We start from the raw sequence: 21,913 nt of genomic DNA, 5'->3' as shown, positions 1-21,913 counted from the left end.
TTCATGAGGATGAATATTCAGGTAAACAACTCAGTGAATCCTTAATTTAGGTGCTTCTTCCACAACATCTGCACATGCAAACCCACGAGATGCCCAGGTGTGTGCACAGAGCCCCAGCCCTGCTGCAGAGCCCTGCTCCTGGGTGCCCTTGCCTTGGTACACCTCACCCCCTGCACTCCAGCACATCAATCATGTCCTTCCTGTTCAGGCCAGCATTTCCACCAGCCCAGAATGCTGATGCTGGAGGATGCTCAGGAGCTGAACCTGCAGCTGCTGGCAGGAGAATTTATTTCGTTCTGTGCTAGATCTTGCTTTTATTTTCATTTTAGCAGAACCCAAGGCTGCTGTATCAATCAGAAAAAGCCTGACAGTGCCAAATTCTGTCCTCACCTGCATCTAGCCTGCTCCTCACATGTTTCAAACTCTCTAGTTGCCTTGTGCATTCAACATCAGGGCTTCTGGGCTGAAAATGGAGGATTAACACATGGAAAGGTCCTCAGGAATCAGGCAGAGCATGTTTCTGCATTTCTGATTGGGGGATGAGTGTATGCATAGGTTACAGTATCTTATCACGATCCTGTGCTATCCTCACCCCTCACTGGACCTTCATCCCTCTCATCCCCACCCAGGAGCATTTGGCCACAGGCTCCCAAGCCTGCCTGCTCACTGGGGAGAGCTAATAATGCCCAGCTTGCTCCTGCACAGCACATTTCCCACGCCAGATGTGCATTCATTAGCCATGGTACACCTCGGTGGGTTCACTTTGGCCTGCGCAAACACTGGCAAACGAGCTCAGCCACACAAGGAGCACCCAGCACCTGCCTTATCTGAGGGATGTGCCCATCCTGCAGCCCAGGGATCACACACAGCCAGGCACCAGTGTCACACGGAGGTCTCTGTGTGGCTGCACTCCCCCCAGGTCCGATGTGTTTGGGGGATGCAGAGACCCCCTAATGCCAGTGGGTGGGGGAAAGATGTGCTGTGGCTGCTGAATGGGCAGATGGTTGTTTTCCCCCAGGAGCTGGTGAAGGGAGCCTGCATTGCCCAGAAGAGAATCTTTTTCCATCACTGTCACAGACATCTTTTTTGAAAAATCCTTTCTTTAGGATTTTACCTCCTGAGAAGCTGAGAGGCCTCAGGAACAAAATGTAAACATTGATTATCTGCTGCTGTGGGATGCAACAGGTGCATCTGTGATTGGTCTCATGTGGTTGTTTGTAATTAATGGCCAATCACAATCAGCTGGCTCAGACAGTGAGTCCTAGCCACAAACCTTTGTTATCATTCTTTCCTATTCTATTCTTAGCTAGCCTTCTGATGAAATCCTTCCTTCTATTCTTTTAGTATAGTTTTAATGTAATATATATAATAAAATAATAAATCAAGCCTTCTGAAACATGGAGTCAGATCCTCATCTCTTCCCTCACCCAAGAGCCCCTGTGAACACTGTCACACATCACTGCAGCTGTCTAGGAACTGCAGCCTGGTGTCAGGACCAGGGCTGCCCACACTGCTCAGGGACACTCAGGGCACACAGGGCTGCCCATCCCTCTGAGCTGCAGGAGAGACAGAACGAGCCTTGGCTAATATGGTTAGCCAACAGTTATGTTTTCTCCTTCCCAAAGATAAATATCATTAAAGCTCAGGCTGGAGTGTTTTACTTCCAGAGATGCAGTGATGTTCCCCCGGGGTAGGGGTTTACAGCTTGGGGCTGTGATTAGGTAGCAGGATGGTATTAACCCCTAGCATGCCCAGAGCATCAGCCTGGGAGCAAGAGCTGCTTTCCCTCTTCAGCTGGCTCAGTCTTCCCCTCCCAGGGGCATGGGAAGAAGCTCAAAAGTCCAGGAGGATCAAGGGACAGGATTTAAAGCTGTGGAGGGTAAATCTGGGTACTTCACCTGTGTGCTCCTCGACCCTGCCAGGAGCTAAGGATGCACCTTACCTTACCTTGAAATGGTTCAGATGTGGGGAAAATATCCCATATCACATTTTGGACTCTTCAGTCTAAAACTGGGATGTTTGCCCTGAGCTGAGCAAACACATCCCTCCAGGTTCATCCTCCCCAGGAGACACAGAGTGAGCCACACAAAGGGAGCAGGCTCCCTCACATGGGGCCTGGGCAAGTTGGGATAAAAAAGGGGGAAAGGACAGCACCACCAGCTCTATCCATTGGGACAGCTCTGAGAATGGTGGTGCCTGTAGAAAACCTGGAAAAATTAAAAAACCTGTTGATTTTCACCGTCCTTGCCCAGCACATGTGAGGAGGGAGGGTTTTCCCCAGCCAACACAGGGATCCATCCCATGGATGTCGCAGACATCTTTTCATGAAAATCCTTTCATTAGGATTTTTTCCTGCTGAGAAGCTGAGAGGCTTCAGGAACAAAATGTAAACAATGGTTATCTGCTGCAGAATGCAACAGGTGCATCTGTGATTGGCCCATGTTGGATGTTTATAATTAATGGCCAATTACAGCCCAGCTAGCTCGGCTCTCTGTCTGAGCCACAAACCTTTGTTATTCCATTCTATTCTTAGCTTAGCCAGCCTTCTGAGAACCTTTTCTTCTATTCTTTTAGTATGGTTTTACTGTAATATATATCATAAAATAATAAATCAAGCCTTCTGAAACATGGAGTCAGATCCTCATCTCTTCCCTCATCCAAAGACCCCTGTGACCAGTGTCACACATGGGGAAAGTGCTGATGCCCTTTCCATCACTGGTGGACACAGCTCTGGCATGAGACACAGCTTTCCTTTTGCTTACCCACAAACATGAAGCCTAAATATTTGATGGATCTGAACCACTTTTCCAGGTTCCAGGAAGGAAATGCCCCACCTAGGGGGCAACCTGGGGCTCTCCAGCAAGGAGGTTTTACCGTGCTCCAGTGCCCCCTGGGTAGGGGAGATGGGCTGCAGGGAGGTGAGGCTCTCCTGAGAGCCAGGGATTTCTTTGGTGCATCGATTGCTGAAGGGTCTCTGTGCCTGCCAAGCCACAGCCCTGCTTGTCTTGGCAGAGGCCCATCAATCACTGTGGGCACAGACACAGCACTGGCTTGGTAGGGAAAACATGCCCAGTGGGATTTGTGGTTTGTGTGGCTCCAAGCTGGCCAGGCACAGGGAAAAGCCCATCCCAGCCCCAAAAAGGGGAGTTTGGGTGGTGCTTAGAGCAGAAAATTAACTCCTTGCAGCCAAGCATGGCCTTACCACACATACACCAAGCACCTCTCCAGGGTCATGGGAACACAAGCTCCATGGTTTGGTTGGAACATCCTCCCAGGGACCATCCATGTGACAGGGCAGCACAGGGCAAAGCCACAGGGAAGAAGTCAGGCTGATACTGGCAAGCTTCAGGAGCCATCAGTGAGGAGCAAGGGGTGCAGTGGTGCTACCCCAACCCCAACCAGCACCCCTAAGCCCCAGCACAGGGCAGGGCTAAGACCTCCACTGGAAGGATTCCTCCCCTCTTTAGGGAGCAGAGCCCTCTCCAACCTTCCTGGCTGCACAGGAGCCTTACAAAGTCACACCCTGGCCATAATCAAGACAGCAGTGCCTGCCCAAACCCTGGCACTGGCTGCTCCTGGCCGTGGGCTGCCAAGCCTGGCTCGGCTCTCCTTTGGCACAGGTGAGAGGAAGATCAGGGAAGATTGAGCCATTTACCTCAATGACCACCCAGACATTCCCCAGGAGCCTGTATGGCTCTGGCTCTGCATTCCCACCTTCCCTGCCCTTCCTCATGTTCGGTGGCCAGGACAGAGATGAGGGACAGCACCTTCTCCTCACCCTGCTGAGCAGTGCAGCCCAGTTTGTGGGGCTGGGAAGGACTCTCAGCCCCAGCTCCCGGCCCAGCAGCTCCCCCTCCGCATGCAGCAGCAGGGCAGGGATGCCCGGCCCCGCACGCAGCCCGGCCATGGCCACACGTGTGCGGCAGCAGCAGCGGGGGGAGGTCGGCCCCGGGTCAGCCGAATGCAGCTGGAGCAGTGCGTGGGCTGAGGCTGCAGCACCGAGAGCTTCAGAGCACCTTCAGTGCCCGGGGAGTGGCTCTTACTGCCATCCCAGCTCCTCTCCATCCTGCTCCCAAAGCGGCCAGGCCACCTCAATGAGCTGGTCTCCTTTGCAGCCCCTTCCTGTGTCTGGAAGTGCTGGGGAGAGCAGTGGGGGCAGCCACGGCCCCTAAAGCATCCCTGGCTCCCCGGCCCCTGCTCGCTCCAGCATAGCCTGGACTTGTCCTCATTTCAGGCTGGGCAAACACAGCCCAGCCCCAGAGGTAGGGAGATGATGCCAAACCTCCTAATGGAGCTTGACAGCAGTGGGATTAAAAGCACAAGTGAGATCACAACCCCTCTGCAATCAGCTGCTGCCCTGCAAGAGCTGAATCAGAAAAGAAACCTCCTGGCAGCAGGAGGGGATGAGGAGCTGCCCACGCAGGGTGAGGGCAGCAGGGGCCAGGGGGAACCTCGTCCATCCCAAGCCCTCTTCGCTTGCCCTGCCAACTCACTGTCAGAAGGAAGGAGCCAATCTTCCCCTCCTGCAGCATCACCAGGAAAGGGTTTCACCAGCAGCAGCCCCAGTTCCAAGTGGTCCTAAATTTAGAGGCAGAACAGCCCACACCATCTGCCCCCCTTCTTCTTGCTGCCTGTAAGGTCAAAGCATTCCACATCTTCCACAAGGAGCTCCCTCCTTTCTCCCTCTCCTTTGAATGCTGTGCTTGGAGTGGCGCCACTGACACTGGAAACACCTGAGCAGCCAGGTCCAAGATGGAGAGAAGACAGGAGAGCTCACCTGGATGCGAAGGGTGCTCAGGAGGACACCTACAGCCCTGTTCTGTGGGACAGGGGGTGCACAAATCCTTGGAAACAGCACCAAACCCCAGAGCACAGCCCTGGTCCAACCAAAAGGCAGCACTGACCCATTTCCCACCGAGGGATGCTCCAGCAGAATTGCTGCCCTGTTTCCTTCCCATTCCTTCCTGCCACAGGAATATCTTGGCATTTCCCCCAATGCCACCCAAAGGGGCCTTTGCAGAGATGCAGTGGTGGCCAGCTTGCATGAGCCATCCAGGGATGTCCTCCAAAAGGCCAGCAAGGCACAAGCACTGTCCCCATCTCTGCTCATCTGAAACTCTCCTGCCTGGCAGTCATTTTATCCCAGCAAAATGCAAGGCAAAACCAGGGCTTTTTACTGCAAGAAAAAGGGAGCCACTCCAGGGACTGGTGGGAAGAGCTGATGGGTCTTGGCACAGCGCTCAGGCTGAAAAGCTCCAGCTCCAAACTTTATTTTGCAGTGACCTGTACCAAGATTTGGCTTTTCCCTTTTTCTGGCCAAATGGAAAGAAAAAGAAAGCCTTCCAGGTCAGAGGAAAGACAAGCATTTACTCGTGGGTCAAGTGAAACAATCTGATGCAGGGTTGAATGCACTTTTATCCTCCCCAAACAAGGAAAAGATTCAATTTCCATCTCAAAAAAAAAACCAAAAAAAAAAAAAAAACCAAAAAACCAAAGAAACCCCATCTAAAAATAAAACCACAAATGTTTTTAGGGTCAGAAGCACTCAATTTTGGTTTTCAAGCCCAGATGATTTTCTCGACTGAACCCCACGTTGCAAAGCATGGCTTGACTCAGAAGTGCAGAGGGGTGGGGTGAGGCATTGGTTTGGAAAATGCCACCCTTGCTGAGATGGCACAGCCACAGCAGGGCCAGCCGGGGACCACCCGTGTGCCCGGAGGGGAACCGAGCTCCGGGGAGGGAGGGAAGGAAGGAGGGAGGGAGGGACGGAGGTGTTTGGCCACCTCTGCCGCTCGTTGCTCACCCAAAGCGAGCTGTCACTTCCCATCCTCCTCGCCAGGCAAACCCTTCCTGACATCCCGTTTAAAACTCAAAGTACCCGATTACCACTGCAGCCAGGCAGCTGGGAGAAACTCTTCCATAAACACTCTCCCAAAAAACAAAATCCCTGCCTGGAGCACCGCTGCTCACCCTTCCCAGACCCACCAGGGCTACCTGGGTCACTCTTGAGGTGGCTGTGCTGTCACATGCGTGGCCCCAGGCACAGGAACACCCCTTTTCCAGCCCCTCTTCCCACCAGCGCCACCGGCCCCACAGCTCCCTCCACCTGCCAGGGCTGACCCCGAGCCTCCCGTCCCCCAGTCCATTAGCAAATCCCCAGAGCACACATCGTGCTGCTGTTCGGCTTAACCCCAGCTTTTAGGGAGAGCTGCAGAGCTGCATTGCCTTTCAATTTTTAATCTCCTCTAAACATTTTGGTCCTCTCCCCAGGGACTCGGAGTTGATCACCGCTGCTGGCAGCACAGCTGTGGGGAAGGGGGAAACCAGAGGCAAAGGAGGGGAAAGCAGCTCCACCCCAGGCTCCTTTGGAGGAGAAGGATCCCTTTACCTGCCCACCATGGGATGAGGGAGATCCACACCAGGCTCCCCAGTGCCCCATGGAGATGCCGCTCCACAAGGAGGAGGAAGGAAGAGCACCCTCATTCTTCCATCAGACACCTCTGTGGGTCTGGCTTCCCCAAAAATTGACAAGAAGGTTTATCCCAGTGCTGGGCACAGCCACCCCTCCTTCCTCACCACCTGGCACTGGCACACAGCAGTGCCCAAGAGCAAGGATATGAATGCAGCATCACTTTCCAGTCCCTGAGGTATCTTTGTTCTTTTTTCCACTGCCTTAGGCAACAAATGTACAAACGGGGACCTGCTGGGCATGAGGAATGTGAGCTGAACTGCTCTGGGAAGGGAGATGCCAGCACACAGCTGGGAAGAGCAGCTCAGAGCACCCAGAGCAGGGGAGCAGCTCCAGGTGGGTTTTCTGTCCCCCTTTGGGGGGGTCCAGGCTCAGGGTTAAGGTTCAGATCTTCACCTTTTATCTTAATTGAAAGTGCATGGAAAACTAACCATGCACTAGCAGACATGTGAATGGCAAAGCCTCAAAGAAAAAAGAAATCCTGATCAGCATGAGGAAAGGTACATGGAATAGCAGCAAAGCCCTGCAGCCCACCTTCAACAGGTACTCAGGGTGAAAAAAAGAGTGATATGCACAGAATATGCTCCTTCCATACTCAAACTGGCAGGTTTGGGAGTTCCCAAAGCACAGGGATACTGTTTGACACTTGCTGGCTCCCTCCCACAAATTTGCTGCCACCTTTCTGCACACATGAAAGCTCCCAGTACCCACACAGCACCTTCCAGCCCCCATGGCATCTCCCCATTCTCCATTTCCTGGGACAGCACTTTGGGGACCCATCCCCAAAGCTTCCAATTGTGTGCCCAGGCAGCGAGTGGGACAGAGGCAGCTCCTGAGGGGCACAGGGACCTGCCCACTGAGCAGGATGTTCCTCAGCCCATCTCCCTCTCCCTCCCAGGCCCCCGGAGGAGCTGGAGGCTGCAGGGAGCGGAGCTCTGAGCACTGGCCTCGGCTGCCACCTAGCAGTGACCCAGCAGCAGCAGGGACACCCTGACAGCTCTGCCGAGATCAGGCTCCTGCTGCAGCCCAGGGAGGGGGCAGGTTGGAGTCTGGGACAATCCTGCACCATCTGGAATTTTAGAAGATGACAGCCCACTCAGGGCCACAGGCCCCTGGTCACAAACCCCAGCCCTCTTCCGTGGGACACAAAACTCAGCACCCCAGTTTGCAGGAGGCACTTGGCACTGAGTGAAAGGAGGGTCTGGGGATCTTCTCAGGGCACCCCACCGTGGCCCCAGGTGTCACATCCCTGAAACCAAAAGGGGGCTCTGCAGCACAGGGTGAGCTGTGAGCAAGCCCAGTGATGAATGACAAAAATGTGCAGTGAGTGCTCCAACCCAGACGTGGCAGCAGAGAAGTCAGGAAACCTCTGAAGCTGCCCACAGGGTTGGACAGCCCCTGCTCCTCAGCATTCTCCTTCCATCTCCTTCATTAGCTTTCCCAGCAGCTGCTTTCTAACCAGCCATAGATTTTTGGTTTTTAGCTGTTTCACATCCCAAACCACCCTTAAATGGGGGAGGAAAAAAAAAAAAAGTGAAAGAATAATACAATGGCTTGGTTGGAAGAGATCTTTAAAGATCAACTAGTCCAATCCCCAAATGTCTTATGCTGGGCTTTTACTCATTCCAGTATTGCTGCTAGTATAACTCAGCTTTTCTTAGTGGTTTGCAGAGGAAGATACCCCTGGCATGGTTCAGGTGGACACAGAATGGCCCCTGAAGCCCTGAAGATGTGATGAACACTCCAGGCACCAGCAAAGCAGCTGGATGCCAGCATTCCTAACCAGGGCACTTCTGTTTGCCCAGCTTTTCTCTGCATTAACACCCTTTAGGATCACTTGCCACAAGCAAGGAGCTACACAAAAATGGTCAAGCTTCAGGCTCTCTCTCACTGCATTCCTCACAGATTTTATTCCATTTCTTTAAGGTGAGATTCCTGACACTTTGTACACATGACATCCAACAAATCACAGCATCTTCTTCTTGGGGAAGGAGGTTTCTTCAGCTCTCCTCACTGCAAGGAGTGTGCAGAGCAGCCACTGCATTAAAAACCAAAATCACATCCCCACACAATGTCAAAAGAGCTCATGCACTGAAGGAAGGAGGGATGGGCAGCCAATTTCCCTCTCTTAAACTTAAAGGATACATAACACAATGTGACACTTGGATGTTCTCCTGAACCGTTATATTAAAGAGCAGTAACTCAGTACACCACTGGTACAACAAAAACTTTTACCTGAAAGCAAAACTAACATTTATCACACATGCTGGGCACACCTGAGATATCACAATCCAGGTTTTTTCAAGGGATTAAACGTTTCTGAACAAAAAAAAAAAAAAAAAAACAAACCAAACCAAAAAAACCCTGACAGCAGGGTCATACAGAGAGCCTGAGCTGCTCCAGACAGCCTTCCTTGGCAGCAGCTCCAGCTTGTCCCCTCCCATCACACCTTCCTTCTCAGGCTGGGCAGCCACTGAAGCAGGGAAGTGGCCAATCATGCAGCTGCAGAGAGCAGGGCAGGAGGGACACACAGCTCCTGAGGTGTGTCCAGGGTCACAGAGCCCAGAGCATGGCAGAGGCCAACCATGAGACTCCTGGGAAGGTGTTGGTCTTCATGTTTGCTTCATCTGCATAAAGGAACACAGAAAAGAAAGATCAAAGCTACACAAACAAATCCAAGAGCTCCAGTGTAGACTGAAATCCTTTTACCCTGGACCTCACCAGGCAATGGAAAGAAGATTTGCTATTGCACACCTGTTTGATGAGTCTGACATGGTACAATGGGAGGACCCCTCTCCTCCTGCTGCTCCACCTCCACTTCCCCAGAGGTGGGAAATGAGATGTGAATTCAGTAGGTTTTGTCTAGGGAACTCTAGAGAGAAAGTTCCAAGGCATAAACAGCCACTGCCTTTGGCAGGGGACTTAATCCACCTTGTAAACTGAGCAACTCCTGTATGGGGGGTGTAAATTCTTCCTTCACTTGGAAGATGGAAGACAAGCACCCACACAGGGAACTCACAGGGTTTACAAAATGCTAGGGTTGGGAGACTGGGAGATTCAGTATGAAATGAACACTGGAGTGGAGAAACTTCTGCATGCAAGCAGCAGAAAGCCCAGAAGAGAGAACAAAACCCAACAATGACAGAACTAACCCTCAATTCATTTTGCTCCCATTACACAACCAGAAATCCATTTTGCTGCACGAAGGTCAACCCAATACATGGCATCCAGCTGTTTATTATTGTGGCATCTCCAGCCCACAGAAACACCAACATTTCCATCTGTTCCAGCAGCACCAGCCTCAGGATACCCAAGAGGGGCTGCAAACTCACAGCACAGTAACAGACTGCTCAACTTTCTGCCAGCCCATTTTGACTGATGAATCTGTTCATAGTGTCAAGGGGGCACAGCATGAATGGTCCAACAGTGGGATGGACAGTTCATAAAGTTGGGCCCTGCTGGAAAAACTTTCTATCTGATCTGGGTCATTTTGTCTCATTTCTGCTGGTTGCCTGGAGTAAATAAAGGAGGTGTAAAGGTTTTTCACTGACTTGACTAAGACAGCAGACACTGAGGACTCTCCAAGAGAATGAGATGTCTGCAAATATATGTGAAGAAAATAAATTTGAGAGGGTGCAATCATTGCACACTCAGCTCATTAGCTGCCCTGATCTTAATTATCTCTCAAAATTTACAAAGAAGTGGAAGGTCAGCAAATGGATAATTAAAAAACCGGAACAACAAGACTACACAACAATAATCCCCTGGCCAAAGGGCAGCTTTTCCTCCACAGCAAGCTGGAAAGAGCCACAGATTATTCCAAGACACAAGGCATTCTATCTCAGCAAAGAATTAACAGCTGTCTCATCTCTCAGCAGCCCCACGCAGAACCAGTGATGGCAATGACAGAGGGAGTTCCTGCAAGGAGGCAGGAGCTGAGTCAGAGGAAGCCCCTCTGCATTTTTGCTTAAGAATTCAAATTAAATGTACATTTCAGGGCTGCTCACTCATGTCTCAGCCACAGATGGGAGCTGATGTTTGTATTTTTTAGCTCAGTATGGAGGAGAAAACTAGTGAAATGAGAGACAAGCAGCAATTCAACCCCAGCTGTTCAAAAACTGGGTACTTGCTGTCTAGGCTGCTTCAGCTGTCAGGGCACAAGGGGGCTGTGAGGCACTCCTGCAGCAGCAAGGATGGCTGGGCAGCAGGAATTCAGTGCTGACAGCATGCCAAGACAGGCATCACTAGAGCCCAATTAGCCAACTACTCAGCTGGATACCAGCAGCCCACTGAAAACCTCTGCTTAACATGCAGGAAAAAATATCAGTGTTAGGACAAGGCTACAAGATGATTTTTATCTCTTCTTGCCACCCACACCATTCCCACTGAGGGCCAGGATGCATTTACATTCCTCTAGTCTCCAAATCACCACCTGTGGCTGACATTTATGGATCTTGCTTTAGGCAGCTAGGCAAGGAGCTCTCCAGATTCCTGCATTTGAAACACAAACTCAAGATTTGCAGTCTTCCCCACATTACTTTCTTCCAAACACACACAATAACAGGATGCTTTGTATCTTTCAGCTCATTTGATAAACTGACAGAGCAAGGACATTAATATCCAAGACACAGCTTACACAGAGTTTCTCTAGCACAGAAACCTTGAAAATTCTGGGAAAAAACCTAGAGAAAATGAATACTTTACAAGTTACTAGCATTAGACTTGCTTTTACTGCTCTTTCAGAGCAGTGTCAGAAACAGCCCCAGAGCAGCCCCACTGCTGAACACTTCAACATTGGCTTGACAGGTGTTTTGCTGCCTGTAGTAAAATGTCTCATGAAAATACTACAGTTTAAATAACAGAAAAGGGGAGAGATCACCTGTAGACAAGTGCTCCTGGTGTTTCAATGGTACTGCCCTGGACTGCACTCAAGACCTGGGGTTTACTCCCTGCTTAAGCTCTCTGTTCAGCAGCTGATCAAACTGTTCAATAGCCAAGGGCTTCCCTTTGAGCATGCTCTGAAACCCCAGGTGGAAAGCACACACTTATGCTTTACATTCACCCTTAGAGTTATTTTGTTAACAAAGCTGTGGTTGTTCAGAACCTCTTCCCCAGCAACAACCAGGACTGCAAATCCCTTTCAGGTCAGCTTAGGATGAGCAAAACCCTTTACTGCAAATATTCACCATGGCACTTGTGGACTTTCCCTGCATTTACAGACTACTACCCTGAATTATTGCACATCCTTTGCCAAACCCCAGAGATCTAAGAGGAAAACACACTGCTGAGCCCTGGAGCTGATTTCATGGAATGGCAGCTGTGCCAAACTCTCACCTGGTCACAGCTCAGCCCCATTCAGCTTCAAGGTTGCTGCTTCACTGTCTGCATCTCGAGATTGCTGCTGCAAGCGAAGGTCTGGCTCCACCACCTCAGCATTCCTCTGCTTCCCACTGGGCTGAACATACAAGGCTGAAGGATTCAGTTCCTCAAACTCCTAGAACAAATAAAAAACACAGCACAACAGTAAAGAAACTTCTCATTGTAACTACCACAGAGAATAAAAGGATGCTGCAAATCTCTAACAGGTCAGAAAAGAATGAAGGGGCACAACACTCAAGAGTTAGCTCCAAATTCTTGCAGAAATGGCTTTATTAAGAAAATCAACTCCTCTCTTGCCAGCAGGCAGCAAAATTTCTCAGCAATGCCCCTCTCCTCCAAAATTGGGCCTACACATAAAAAAAATACCATCACAAAATCTAATCTGCCAGAACATGCATTCTGCATCTGCTGAATAAAACAGATTCACTCCAGGCTGTAATACTCAGCTTTCTGCTGAAATACAAAATCATGGCAGTACCTTTGCAAGGGTTTGCATAATCCACACAGTTCTTACTGAGCTGAGACATGCAAACAATGCCACAGGTAAGCCCAAAGCACAAATGATCTGGCTTACAACTGGTGTGACAACAGGCAATTACCATGGTTATGCCATCCAGCACTGCACATTTCAATGGCAAAATATGAGTTTGTAAACCAAAACCATTTCCAGATCAACTTTTAATCCATTGCTAGAAGACGGGCTGAAAACAGTTTGTTCTACTCAACAGAACATCTCTGCTGTACCATCAGACTCCACCTTAACCAAAAAGCAAGCTCTCCACATAGAGTTGGACACTGGGATGCAGCCACAAAATGAAAAGCTACAGGAAAGCAGGGAATACCAGTTTTGCTCTTCACAAAACCACTTGCTTCAAGGTAAGAATCTTCTCATTAAGAATCTTCCCAGGCAGCCAAGCAGGGATCCTTCCCTTCCCCTTCCTTTCAGCAGCACTCTCCTCCCTCACCTGGGAAGGGATGTTCTCCCCACAGACATCAGCATATCCCATATCCCTGAGGACAGAGTGGAAGTAGACATCCTCCTTGGTGGATGTGTCACACAGGAAGAGGTACAGAACACCATCCACGTATTCATCCACCACGCCCACGAGCTCCTTGAAGCGACAGAGGTGCTTGAACAGGAGAATTGCAGCACTGGACCACGTACCCTGAAGAGGAAACAGTGTAAAGGTACCATAAACAGACCAAAATCCACCACTTGAGACTTGTCCTCGTGGTGGGCACTTGTCAAAAGCCAGCTGAGCTAGCCCAGGCCAGTGACAAATACAGCAAGCAGGCAGACAAGCTTCCCAGCATGAAACTAAACCAAACTATCCAAAGCCTGCAATTCTCATTACCCTGGGAATGCCCTTTCACCCTAAATACCTACTTCCAAACACAGCTCCATGGCATTCACCAGTGATTTTATCCCAATTGCCTAAAATACAGTTGTTTGTAGGGTTTTCTTTTCTAATTCCTGGAATCACAACATTTACAAACACTGAAAGTATTAAAAGTCAGTAAGGTGCGGCTAAGCCTCACCACAAGCAAAACTGTGATTAACTCTCAAAACCCAGTGGAAATAACTTTTTAAAAGCAACATCCTTAAAAACACACACAGGGCAGCAACTCTGCTCACATGCTTTCCTTCAGAGATTGTATTTCTCAGGCTTCCTGACCAAGAAGTTTTCCATCACAGAAAAATTTTCTTATGACCTCTGTAACTCTGGCTGTGCTAACTGCATCTAACCAACTCACTTAAAGCTCTGTTACAGAGTAAGTTTTTAAAACAGAGGGTTGGAGCTACCAAGGCTTGGGGAACTACTGACAGGGAGAGGAAAATGTTTGCTGTGCTGCTTCACAGTAGCCATCTGTTTCTGCAGGAATGTAATCAAGAATGCTCTGATGGCAAGGAAAGCACTGAAAGGGTGATTGCTTGTAGAGCAGACACCCAGCACACTCTGCTGAATGTCACAGCACTAATTCTGCTGTAAATATCAACAGAACCTGACTTCCTCCAAATGAAGGAGAAAAAGACAACCTCTACTTGATAACTCCTCTACAGATGGCAAGAAACAAAACTGCATGTGGACACCTACCTCCACAGGTTTTACCCATGCCAAGGAACACGGGATGGCCTGAGCAGGGAGCTTCAAGTAGTGCCACCTGAAATACAAAGCAAAATCATTACAGCAAAAGCAGGAATCAACCAGCAGAAGAGCAGGACTTCCTTCTCTCCTGGGTCTTACTACCAGTTTAGGAATGCCAAAGCAATTTCAGAAAACACTCCATACCCAGAGATTGGGCACAGCAAAAGCAGCAAGAACAACTGGTCCCTAATTCATTCCCTGGCCCAAGCACATTCCCATCAAAATCCCTTGTGGAGACAAAGTTACAAACAGAGAACCATTAATTTTGAACTAAATAATGCCAACAGCCAGGCATGAGGAGAGGCAAATGAGGGGGAAGACACAAATATGGAAAATATTCAAAAACCATCTCAGCATGGTCCTGGGCAGCCCCACTGCAGCAGGGAGCTTGGACAGGACAACTTCCAGAAACCTAATCCAAGCTAATCCAATCCAATCCAGCTGTTCTGTGATTCTGCTGCCCATGGGTAATTCACTTACTTGAGGAATCTCAGCCAAGACTTCTGGACAATCTGGAGGTGTCCATAGTCTGCATAGAACACCTCCACCTCCTGGTCGTTGATCACACGGTGGATGATGACACGGTACCACCACTTGGAGACCATGACACAGCACAGCTGCCCAGGCCTCACTGCAGACTCAGGCATGATGTATTTATCAGAAGCAACTTTGTGTGAGTAAACATGTCTGCAAAAGATGACAGTGAGAAACCAGCCTTAGGAGGATGCAGGAGATGAACAAGGACCAAAAGAATTCTGACTTTAAAAAGTCCCCATGACATCAATTTCCAGGAGTTGTTTTAATAGACTCTTTATATCTCTGTTCTGCTACACTTAAACTGAAATGGGAATTAAATTGCAACCCCAATCTTTCAACATTTGAACAATACTCTTGGGGTCCAACAAAAAGTTAGTTAATGGGGATTAATGAGAGGCTAAACACAGACATCCTCATCATTCCTTTTTTCCCATTACCTTGACACATCAGCATTTCTCATGACCCAGGTTCTGCAGCACTGGCCCAGGTGCAGTGTTGGAGGTGGAAGTGAAAGCCTTAACTGAGCACATTAGCAACAGCTGCACAGACAAGGCAGGAACCCTCCAAGCTCCTTTCCAGACCCCTTCCAGGCTTACAGAGCTCAGAACTGCTAGGACACAGACAAACCACAGCCACTGCTGGTGACCACACTTATTGCTTGCTAGTTAAAAGGATGCACATTTTGAGCAGTGTTTCAGGACAGCATCCCTGTAGCAAGTCAGGAAGCCAGCAGAGACCATCACCAATGCTGGGTGCCCCGCTCCCTCAGCACAACCACTGCCACAGCATGCTCCCACCTCATCTCAAACATCAGATCCTGCAGTTTATAGGATGCTTCTGTGCTGCAGACGTGGATGTAGAACTGGCTGGGAGAGACGATGAACTCCACAATGACTCCCACCAAGCACCTGCTCTTCAGAGGAGGCAAACTGCACAGGCTCCTGTCCTGAACAGCATCTGGAGGGATTTCTGGGGCCGCTGGAAACTGCTCAAGACCTTGATGCTACAAGGGGATAAGGGGGAGGTGGCACTCAGATGTCTCATCAAGCACTGAACGCACATAATTGGCCTTTTCATTCATTTAAGAAATAGTTCTGCTTTCCAGGGGACTTGTGAATTACTGAATATCAGAGAATCACAACAAAATGGGCAAACTTTCCCTGTGATAGAAACAATCATTTTCACACTCTCTTTCTTTCTTCCCTCCAGTGTTAAGAGGGGTGCAACAAAAATACCTTGCTGATACTCCTGCAAGGAATAAAGGAGAGGAATTGAAGTCAGGTCTCATATTTAGACAAAAGCATTTTTTTGCCTGAAAAGCAAAACAAAATCAAACCCCAAACCCAACCCACCTCTTTGATGGATTTTACTGAAAAGGTATTGTTTCTATATTCCATGACCATGAAAAAGCACATGACTGAACCAGCAAAACCATCTGAAAATGATTCTGAAGTGACAGAAGACATGAATACATCCCACTTTCACACCAGAGCTACTTCTCAAAGACAAAACCAATCAAAATCTACAATTTCTATTCTTTTCTCACTTTAAACACATTTGTACAAGTGAGCTCTTTGAACAGCTTTCTATTTTTCATTATTCTAGCTGCTGAAAACATTATTTCACTTGAAGTAGTATGGATGGGAGCCTCAATCCAACATCAGCTACTCTCACTGCCTCAAGAGCTTTCCTTTGTGCCAGCAGACAGCACTTCTCCAATGATTAAAGTCAAAACCACTTCAATTTTACTTATTGTGAGCACAGTACAAATTACCACTGCATCAAACATCAGGCAAGGTGTGGGCAATTCATATTCCAGCACACTCCCTGTTGCTTATTTCTAAATTCAGCTGCAAACAATGGGGTTTTGCAATAGTGGCTCTCTTTAATCACTTTGTAAAGGTGCAGATCACAGAATCATAGAATATTCTGAGTTAGAAGGCACCCACAAGGATCAAAGTCCAGCTCCCGGAGCTGCAATGCACCACCCCAAGAATCCTACCACGTGCCTGAGAGGATTTTCCACATGTTTCTTGAATTCTGCCTTGGTGCTGTGACCACTTCCCTGGTGTCTCCTTCTGCAGACTAAGTAAAGCCCTCAATTCTTTTGGAGCTAGAAATTTTGACTAAAACCTTTGAATTAAACAGTGAGTTAACATTTTTGAGTCTAGGGGCAACTGAGGGAATTCTGGTCTGAGCAGCAGCATCACCTCTAAAAACCCCTTCCAATTTCACAGATTTCTCCTTACAAATGTCACAAATTTCCTCTGTGAATGGTGGCATTTTAAGTGTCAATTTTGCTCTGATAAAGCTCTTCAGGTCAGATTGTTAAGGGCACACATGAGCTTTATATGCTAGCTCACATATTGTGACAACAGATATTTCTTTGAAAGACTTAGGGGATGTGCACTTGAGAAGAAGCTCACAAAATGCAACAAAGCTATAAAGAGATAAAGCAAGTGTAAAATCAGGCTTTGTAAGAGGTATGGCTTGCAAGAGAGGCTGACTCCTTGCTCCAAGCTGGGCTGGCAGCTGCCAAGAGTGGAGTGGGTGACCCTTCTCCTTCTGCCATGGCAGCAAGAAAAAGCTCCTGGGAGCAGCAGCTCTGTCTCCTTTATCCTCCTTGGAGCTGAGCAGATGGACTCAGCCCTTGTGCCCCATCTGACCCTGAAAACACTTCCAGGACACCTGGCAGCAGGGCAGGGATCAGGTTGCATCTTTCCCCTCTACCTTGCAGCATCCTGAGGAACAAATGTCCACCACACACCCAAGCAAACACATTCTAAACTGCTTTCCTCCTCTTGAGAGCTTTTTCAAACCAAAACAGCACACTTGTTTCATAGCAATGAGTTGTACAAACATCTTGCAAATCTTGTCTTGACAGGATCTTTAAATGGTCTGCAATACCTAGGAACAAAAATCTGGGGCTGCCTAGACCATATCCCCTCTTTCATTGCCTTCACACAATCAGACTTGTGGTTTGACCCAGGGAAATTTCCTGTGGACCTCATCACACCAAACTAAAATCTCTTTAAAGGATCAGAACAGCCTGCCAAAAATCTCACAAGTGCTACACAAAGTCCAACTCCTAGCTCCAGGCTTCCAAGCTCATTAGAACACAAAACACCAAAGTCAGGAAGAACCCTTGGGATTCTTTCCCTACCTCTAAGCTCCAATTGTACAGCTGGGTATAGCCACAAGACAAGCTTGTCAGAGGAAACAACTCTAAGCAGGAGGATTTTCCTGAGAAAAAGAAGCCCTAAAGATGCTCAAAAGAAAAAAAAATAAAGAAGGGACAAACAGATTCTGCCAAAAAGATTTGGCAGTTCAAAGCCTCTGCACTGCTATTCTCCAGCCCCTTCTAAAACCACACTGCTAAACAAAACAAAATAATGAGAATTTCCTACCAAATAGCAGACTTGAGACTGAGGAATCAAAGTCACTGAGGAACATTCCCCAGCTCTGTCAACAGCAGCAGGGGAAATCTCACACAACTGGTCTCACAACAAAGTTATCAAAGTCCAGTTACAAGTAACTACATCCAAAGGTATCACCACTCTTGTAAGCCAGCAAGATAACACTTAACTGGCCTGGATGATCTGATAGACCTCAAGATCAGCAGAACACCAGAAAAAGACTGACTCTGGATGGCACATAAAGCTATCCACCAGGTCACTGTGAGTCTGGCTGCCTCCAGAGACATCTAAAACAAATGTCTGGAAGCAGCCGTGCCTCAACAATGCAAACTCAACAGAAACAAAGAGAGTAAAAAGAGAATCACCCCTGGAAACGGACATGAAAAATCCGCAGATCATTTGTCCAGCCACTTACCTGTTTGAGGTGATCACCCAAATCTACTGCTGGTGTTTGCACTGGCTCTGAATCCATCAGAGTTGCTGCCTGGCAGCAGCTCTTTGTCTCACAGGTGGGCTCCAAAGAAGGCACCTCAGCTGCAGATGCTGCTGCAAAGACAATAATTTGGTGTTATTCTTTGTTGGGCTGATACAGTGTTGCAGATTAAGCAGAAAGGGAAAACATAAAAAATGGAAGTCTGAAAGCATTAATGTTGTTTTCCTCAATACTTGTAGCATTCACAGTCAACACATTAATGAGGATTCACTGTGTCAGCAAGTTAAAATAAGAATCCTTCAGAATCCTCTTGTAAGCAAGCTGAAGGTTAAAATCCATTGCTAGAGTAATGTTAAAATATATTTTCCCTGGAAAAGCTGTGAATTTGGGAGGAACTGTATGTGATTATCCACCCTCTCCCATAAGCTTTATGGGAATGATGAGGGCATCTGCAGTCCTGTCTCTTTCAGGCCAGTGCTAAACCTTCAGTCTCAAAAAGTGTATGGCAAAAGCTTTACCAGCCTGCAGAGCAGACATTGAGAAGATCCTTTTTCACCTTCCACCTGGAATGACTGGAAATCCCTACACAGACATTCAGCAAGTCCATACTCTGAGTGGGCTAATCAGCCCTCCTTTCACCCCACACCACAAAACAGTGCCAAAAGCCTTCCTGGAAATTCTCTGCTACCAAGACAACTGCTTGGTAATTGTGACAGCTGCTTCTGCAGCACTCAACAGCCCTTCTGTGCCAAAGCCCAGGGGAATCACGACTTCTGCAGCAACTGGAAATGCAGAAACAGAAACTTGAAATGCAATTGCTTGGCCACAGCGCTTGGAAGAGCTGGGGGCTTTCATTTAAACACAGCACCTCACCTTGCAGCACCTCCTCTTCCTGAGGCTCACCTTGAGGCCCCTTTTCCTCCTGAGCCTCACCTTGAGGCCCCTTTTCCTCCTCAGCTTCACTCCGAGGCATCTCCTCTTCCTCAGCCTCACTTGGAGGCACCACTTGCTGCTCTATCTTGCTTGCCAAGTACTTCCTCAGGACCAGCAAGGAACCTGCCTTTGTTTGCTCAACAGCAATGGAATCAGACATGCTCCTGAGGGCCTCAAACACGGACAGAAATCCGTACTGCCTGTACTGGAACGCCCGGCCAAAGCGTCTGAGGAAAGCCTTGTCCAAGTCTGCCAGCAGGAGTGGTGAGGAGCTCAGCAGGTCCTGCAGCTCAGCCTTCACCACTGCTGGCAGGACGGGAGTCCCAGCACTCAGGGCATGGAAACTCTGTGGATTTTTAGAGTACTTAGTGGGAAAAGTAGAATTTGCCTTCGTGGCGGTTTTCTTTGATGTCTTGCGTGTCTTTACTTTCTGGTTGGCAACCAGCCTGGCAATCCCTTTGGTGGAGTCATCTGCAATGGCTGCAACAGAAAGAAATAAACAGACAACCAGAACAATGAACCATTAAAAGCTCTACACTGGCAAAGCTTCTCTTCATCCTTTCTTTTCTCCCCTCCACACCCCTTCCAGAAGCACCTGACTCCTTCAAAAGCAATCACACTAAACCATGGCTGATTTCCAGCAACCTCGCCCTCTGCAGACTGGACTGAACTATTTTTAAAAGCCAGCAACCAGTTTGCACCCTCATCCCTGGAAATTCAGACCAGGCAGGAAGGCAGGTCAAATTCTTGGATGCAGGATCACAAACAAAAACCAAGCTGCTGAGCGTTTTGCTGGGAAAGCAGAATCACAGTAAACTCTCTCTACAGAGCACACCCTGCTCAAAGATCTCCCTGGAGAACAGCCCAGGTCTTTTCCAAGCCTCTAAACAACTTTTTCTTGTGTTACTGTAGCGCTCAAAAAGCCTCAAACAATTTCACCCTTCCCAATCAACTCCTGGCAATTGCCATTTGTTGTCACAACTCTTCCCCAAAGAAAAAGAAAATGAAAAATGTTCTTTGATACAGGCTAAGTTTCCTGTGGGGTCAGGTACAGAAACCTTCACAGCTTCTCTCAAGAGGCCCCATCCCTGGTTTTGGCTCCTGCTGTAGCTTGCATTTACAGGAAAAACTGATACTTATCAGTTCTAGTGTACACATAAGGAAATGTTATGTCAGTTTCTAAACCAAGTGCAGAGTGAAAAAGTGTACAAAAATAACTAGAAGCATGGGTGACTTTTTTAGGAGGGAAGAACACCAAAGTCTTAAAAGACAGATCAAAATACAAGAAGAAATAGCAAAGACAAAAAATTAACCAGAATCGTATGAGAAACAGATGAACAGATATGCACATGTGAACCTCGCTTCATTCCAGTATGAGGCTCCAAACGACTCCCCCACCCATTTGGAAACAAAAACTCACCTTTGAGGATTAAAGCACCATTCTTGGAAGAACAGATCTGGACAACTTCAGGCATTTGTGTCACCAGCTCCAGGGTGGACTTGAATCCCAGGTCATGCAGAGGGAGAGGTTTGCAGACCATGGCCATGTACTGCTCCTCCAGCTGCTCCGGCGTCAAGCCCGCCTTGGCAGCGATCAGCATGGCCCTCACCTCCTTCTTCAGCACCTCCATCAGCTGTGCCTGCTGCTTCGACGCCTCCGTACTAAAGGGGAACACAAGCAAGAGATGACAACTTGTACCACAGCTGCTCGTAATCACACAGAATTTTAGCTTTTCCCACTTAGTCCCTGAAAGTTGGCAGCAGGTTCACGAACAACTCCTGAATTCACCTGCCAGCACCCCTGGAGTTTAATGCACCCTTAACCCACTGCCAGCACAGACACCCGGCACGTCCACAACGCTGCCCGAGGACACCCCACCCACCGCCAGTGCTCCTCGCAGGAACCCCTGTGACCCCCAGCGCGGGGATTCGACCCTCAGGGCCTCTGTCCCCACAGACATCCCCGCTCCCCTCAGCCCATGCCGGCACCCCCGTGCCCACACGCACGGCGCCATCGCTGCGGCCTGCCCGTGCGCCTGCGCGGCGCCTTTCCCGCCTTTGGGGCGCGAGGGCTGGGCGGGGCCGCTCCTCGCCCCCTCACGCCGGCCAGCGCCGCCATTGCTGCGCCGCTGAGGGGGAGCGGCCGGCACCGCCCTCGGCGCTGAGGTGGGATGGGCTTTCCGAGGCAGGGGAAAGCCCATCCCACCTCGGCCGGTGGAAGTTGCTCCTGTCTTCTTCAAAAAGAAAAAAAAAAAACAAACAAACAAAAAGAAAAAAACCAAATTATTGGAGAAGATCTCTGAGATGATCGTGTTCGACCCAACACCACGACGTCAGCCAGACCAGAGCACCGAGTGTTATGTCCAGTCTTTCCTTAAACACCTTCAGGTGATGTCCCCACATCCCTGGGCAGCTGGGCAGCCTGTTGCAATGTCTAACTACTCCTTGCTGTGAAGAAATTGCACCGAGTGTTATGTCCAGTCTTTCCTTAAACACCTTCAGCCCGCTCCATTGTCTAACCACTCCTTGACGTGAAGAAAATTCTCCCTAATTCAACTCAAACCTCTCCAGGTGCAGCAAGGAGACTGTGTCCCCTTGT

At 48.9% G+C, this 21,913-nt stretch overlaps 1 protein-coding gene across 6 annotated transcripts; it reads right to left on the bottom strand.

The window, feature by feature from the left end:
- Positions 1-8,336: 8,336 nt before the first annotated feature.
- TDRD5 (tudor domain containing 5) lies at positions 8,337-21,486 on the bottom strand. Of its 6 annotated transcripts, none has more exons than XM_074546370.1 (10): positions 21,322-21,486; positions 20,735-20,976; positions 19,255-19,794; positions 18,364-18,494; positions 15,330-15,535; positions 14,476-14,682; positions 13,945-14,011; positions 12,814-13,014; positions 11,804-11,963; positions 8,337-9,096 (listed from the first exon to the last, which is right to left on the bottom strand). In XM_074546370.1, exons 1-9 carry the CDS (start codon positions 21,327-21,329, stop codon positions 11,808-11,810), a joined length of 1,758 nt encoding a protein of 585 aa, XP_074402471.1. In that variant the 5' UTR covers positions 21,330-21,486; the 3' UTR covers positions 8,337-9,096; positions 11,804-11,807. The 6 variants fall into 6 exon arrangements, with proteins under 6 accessions (XP_074402471.1, XP_074402472.1, XP_074402475.1 ...); XM_074546371.1 differs by having other exon boundaries at positions 18,364-18,491; XM_074546374.1 differs by having other exon boundaries at positions 19,315-19,794.
- Positions 21,487-21,913: the final 427 nt, after the last annotated feature.

This window comes from Zonotrichia albicollis, chromosome 8 (genome assembly GCF_047830755.1).
Source record: "Zonotrichia albicollis isolate bZonAlb1 chromosome 8, bZonAlb1.hap1, whole genome shotgun sequence".
In the NCBI taxonomy this organism is placed as follows: domain Eukaryota; kingdom Metazoa; phylum Chordata; class Aves; order Passeriformes; family Passerellidae; genus Zonotrichia; species Zonotrichia albicollis.
This window is presented reverse-complemented; position numbering and strand designations above follow the sequence as displayed.

Coding starts and splice junctions, on each gene's coding strand:
- TDRD5 (XM_074546370.1), bottom strand. Junction 19,795..20,734: donor TGGTGCTTTAATCCTCAAAG/GTGAGTTTTTGT, acceptor TTTCTGTTGCAG/CCATTGCAGATGACTCCACC. Junction 15,536..18,363: donor TGGGTGATCACCTCAAACAG/GTAAGTGGCTGG, acceptor ATCCCCTTGTAG/CATCAAGGTCTTGAGCAGTT.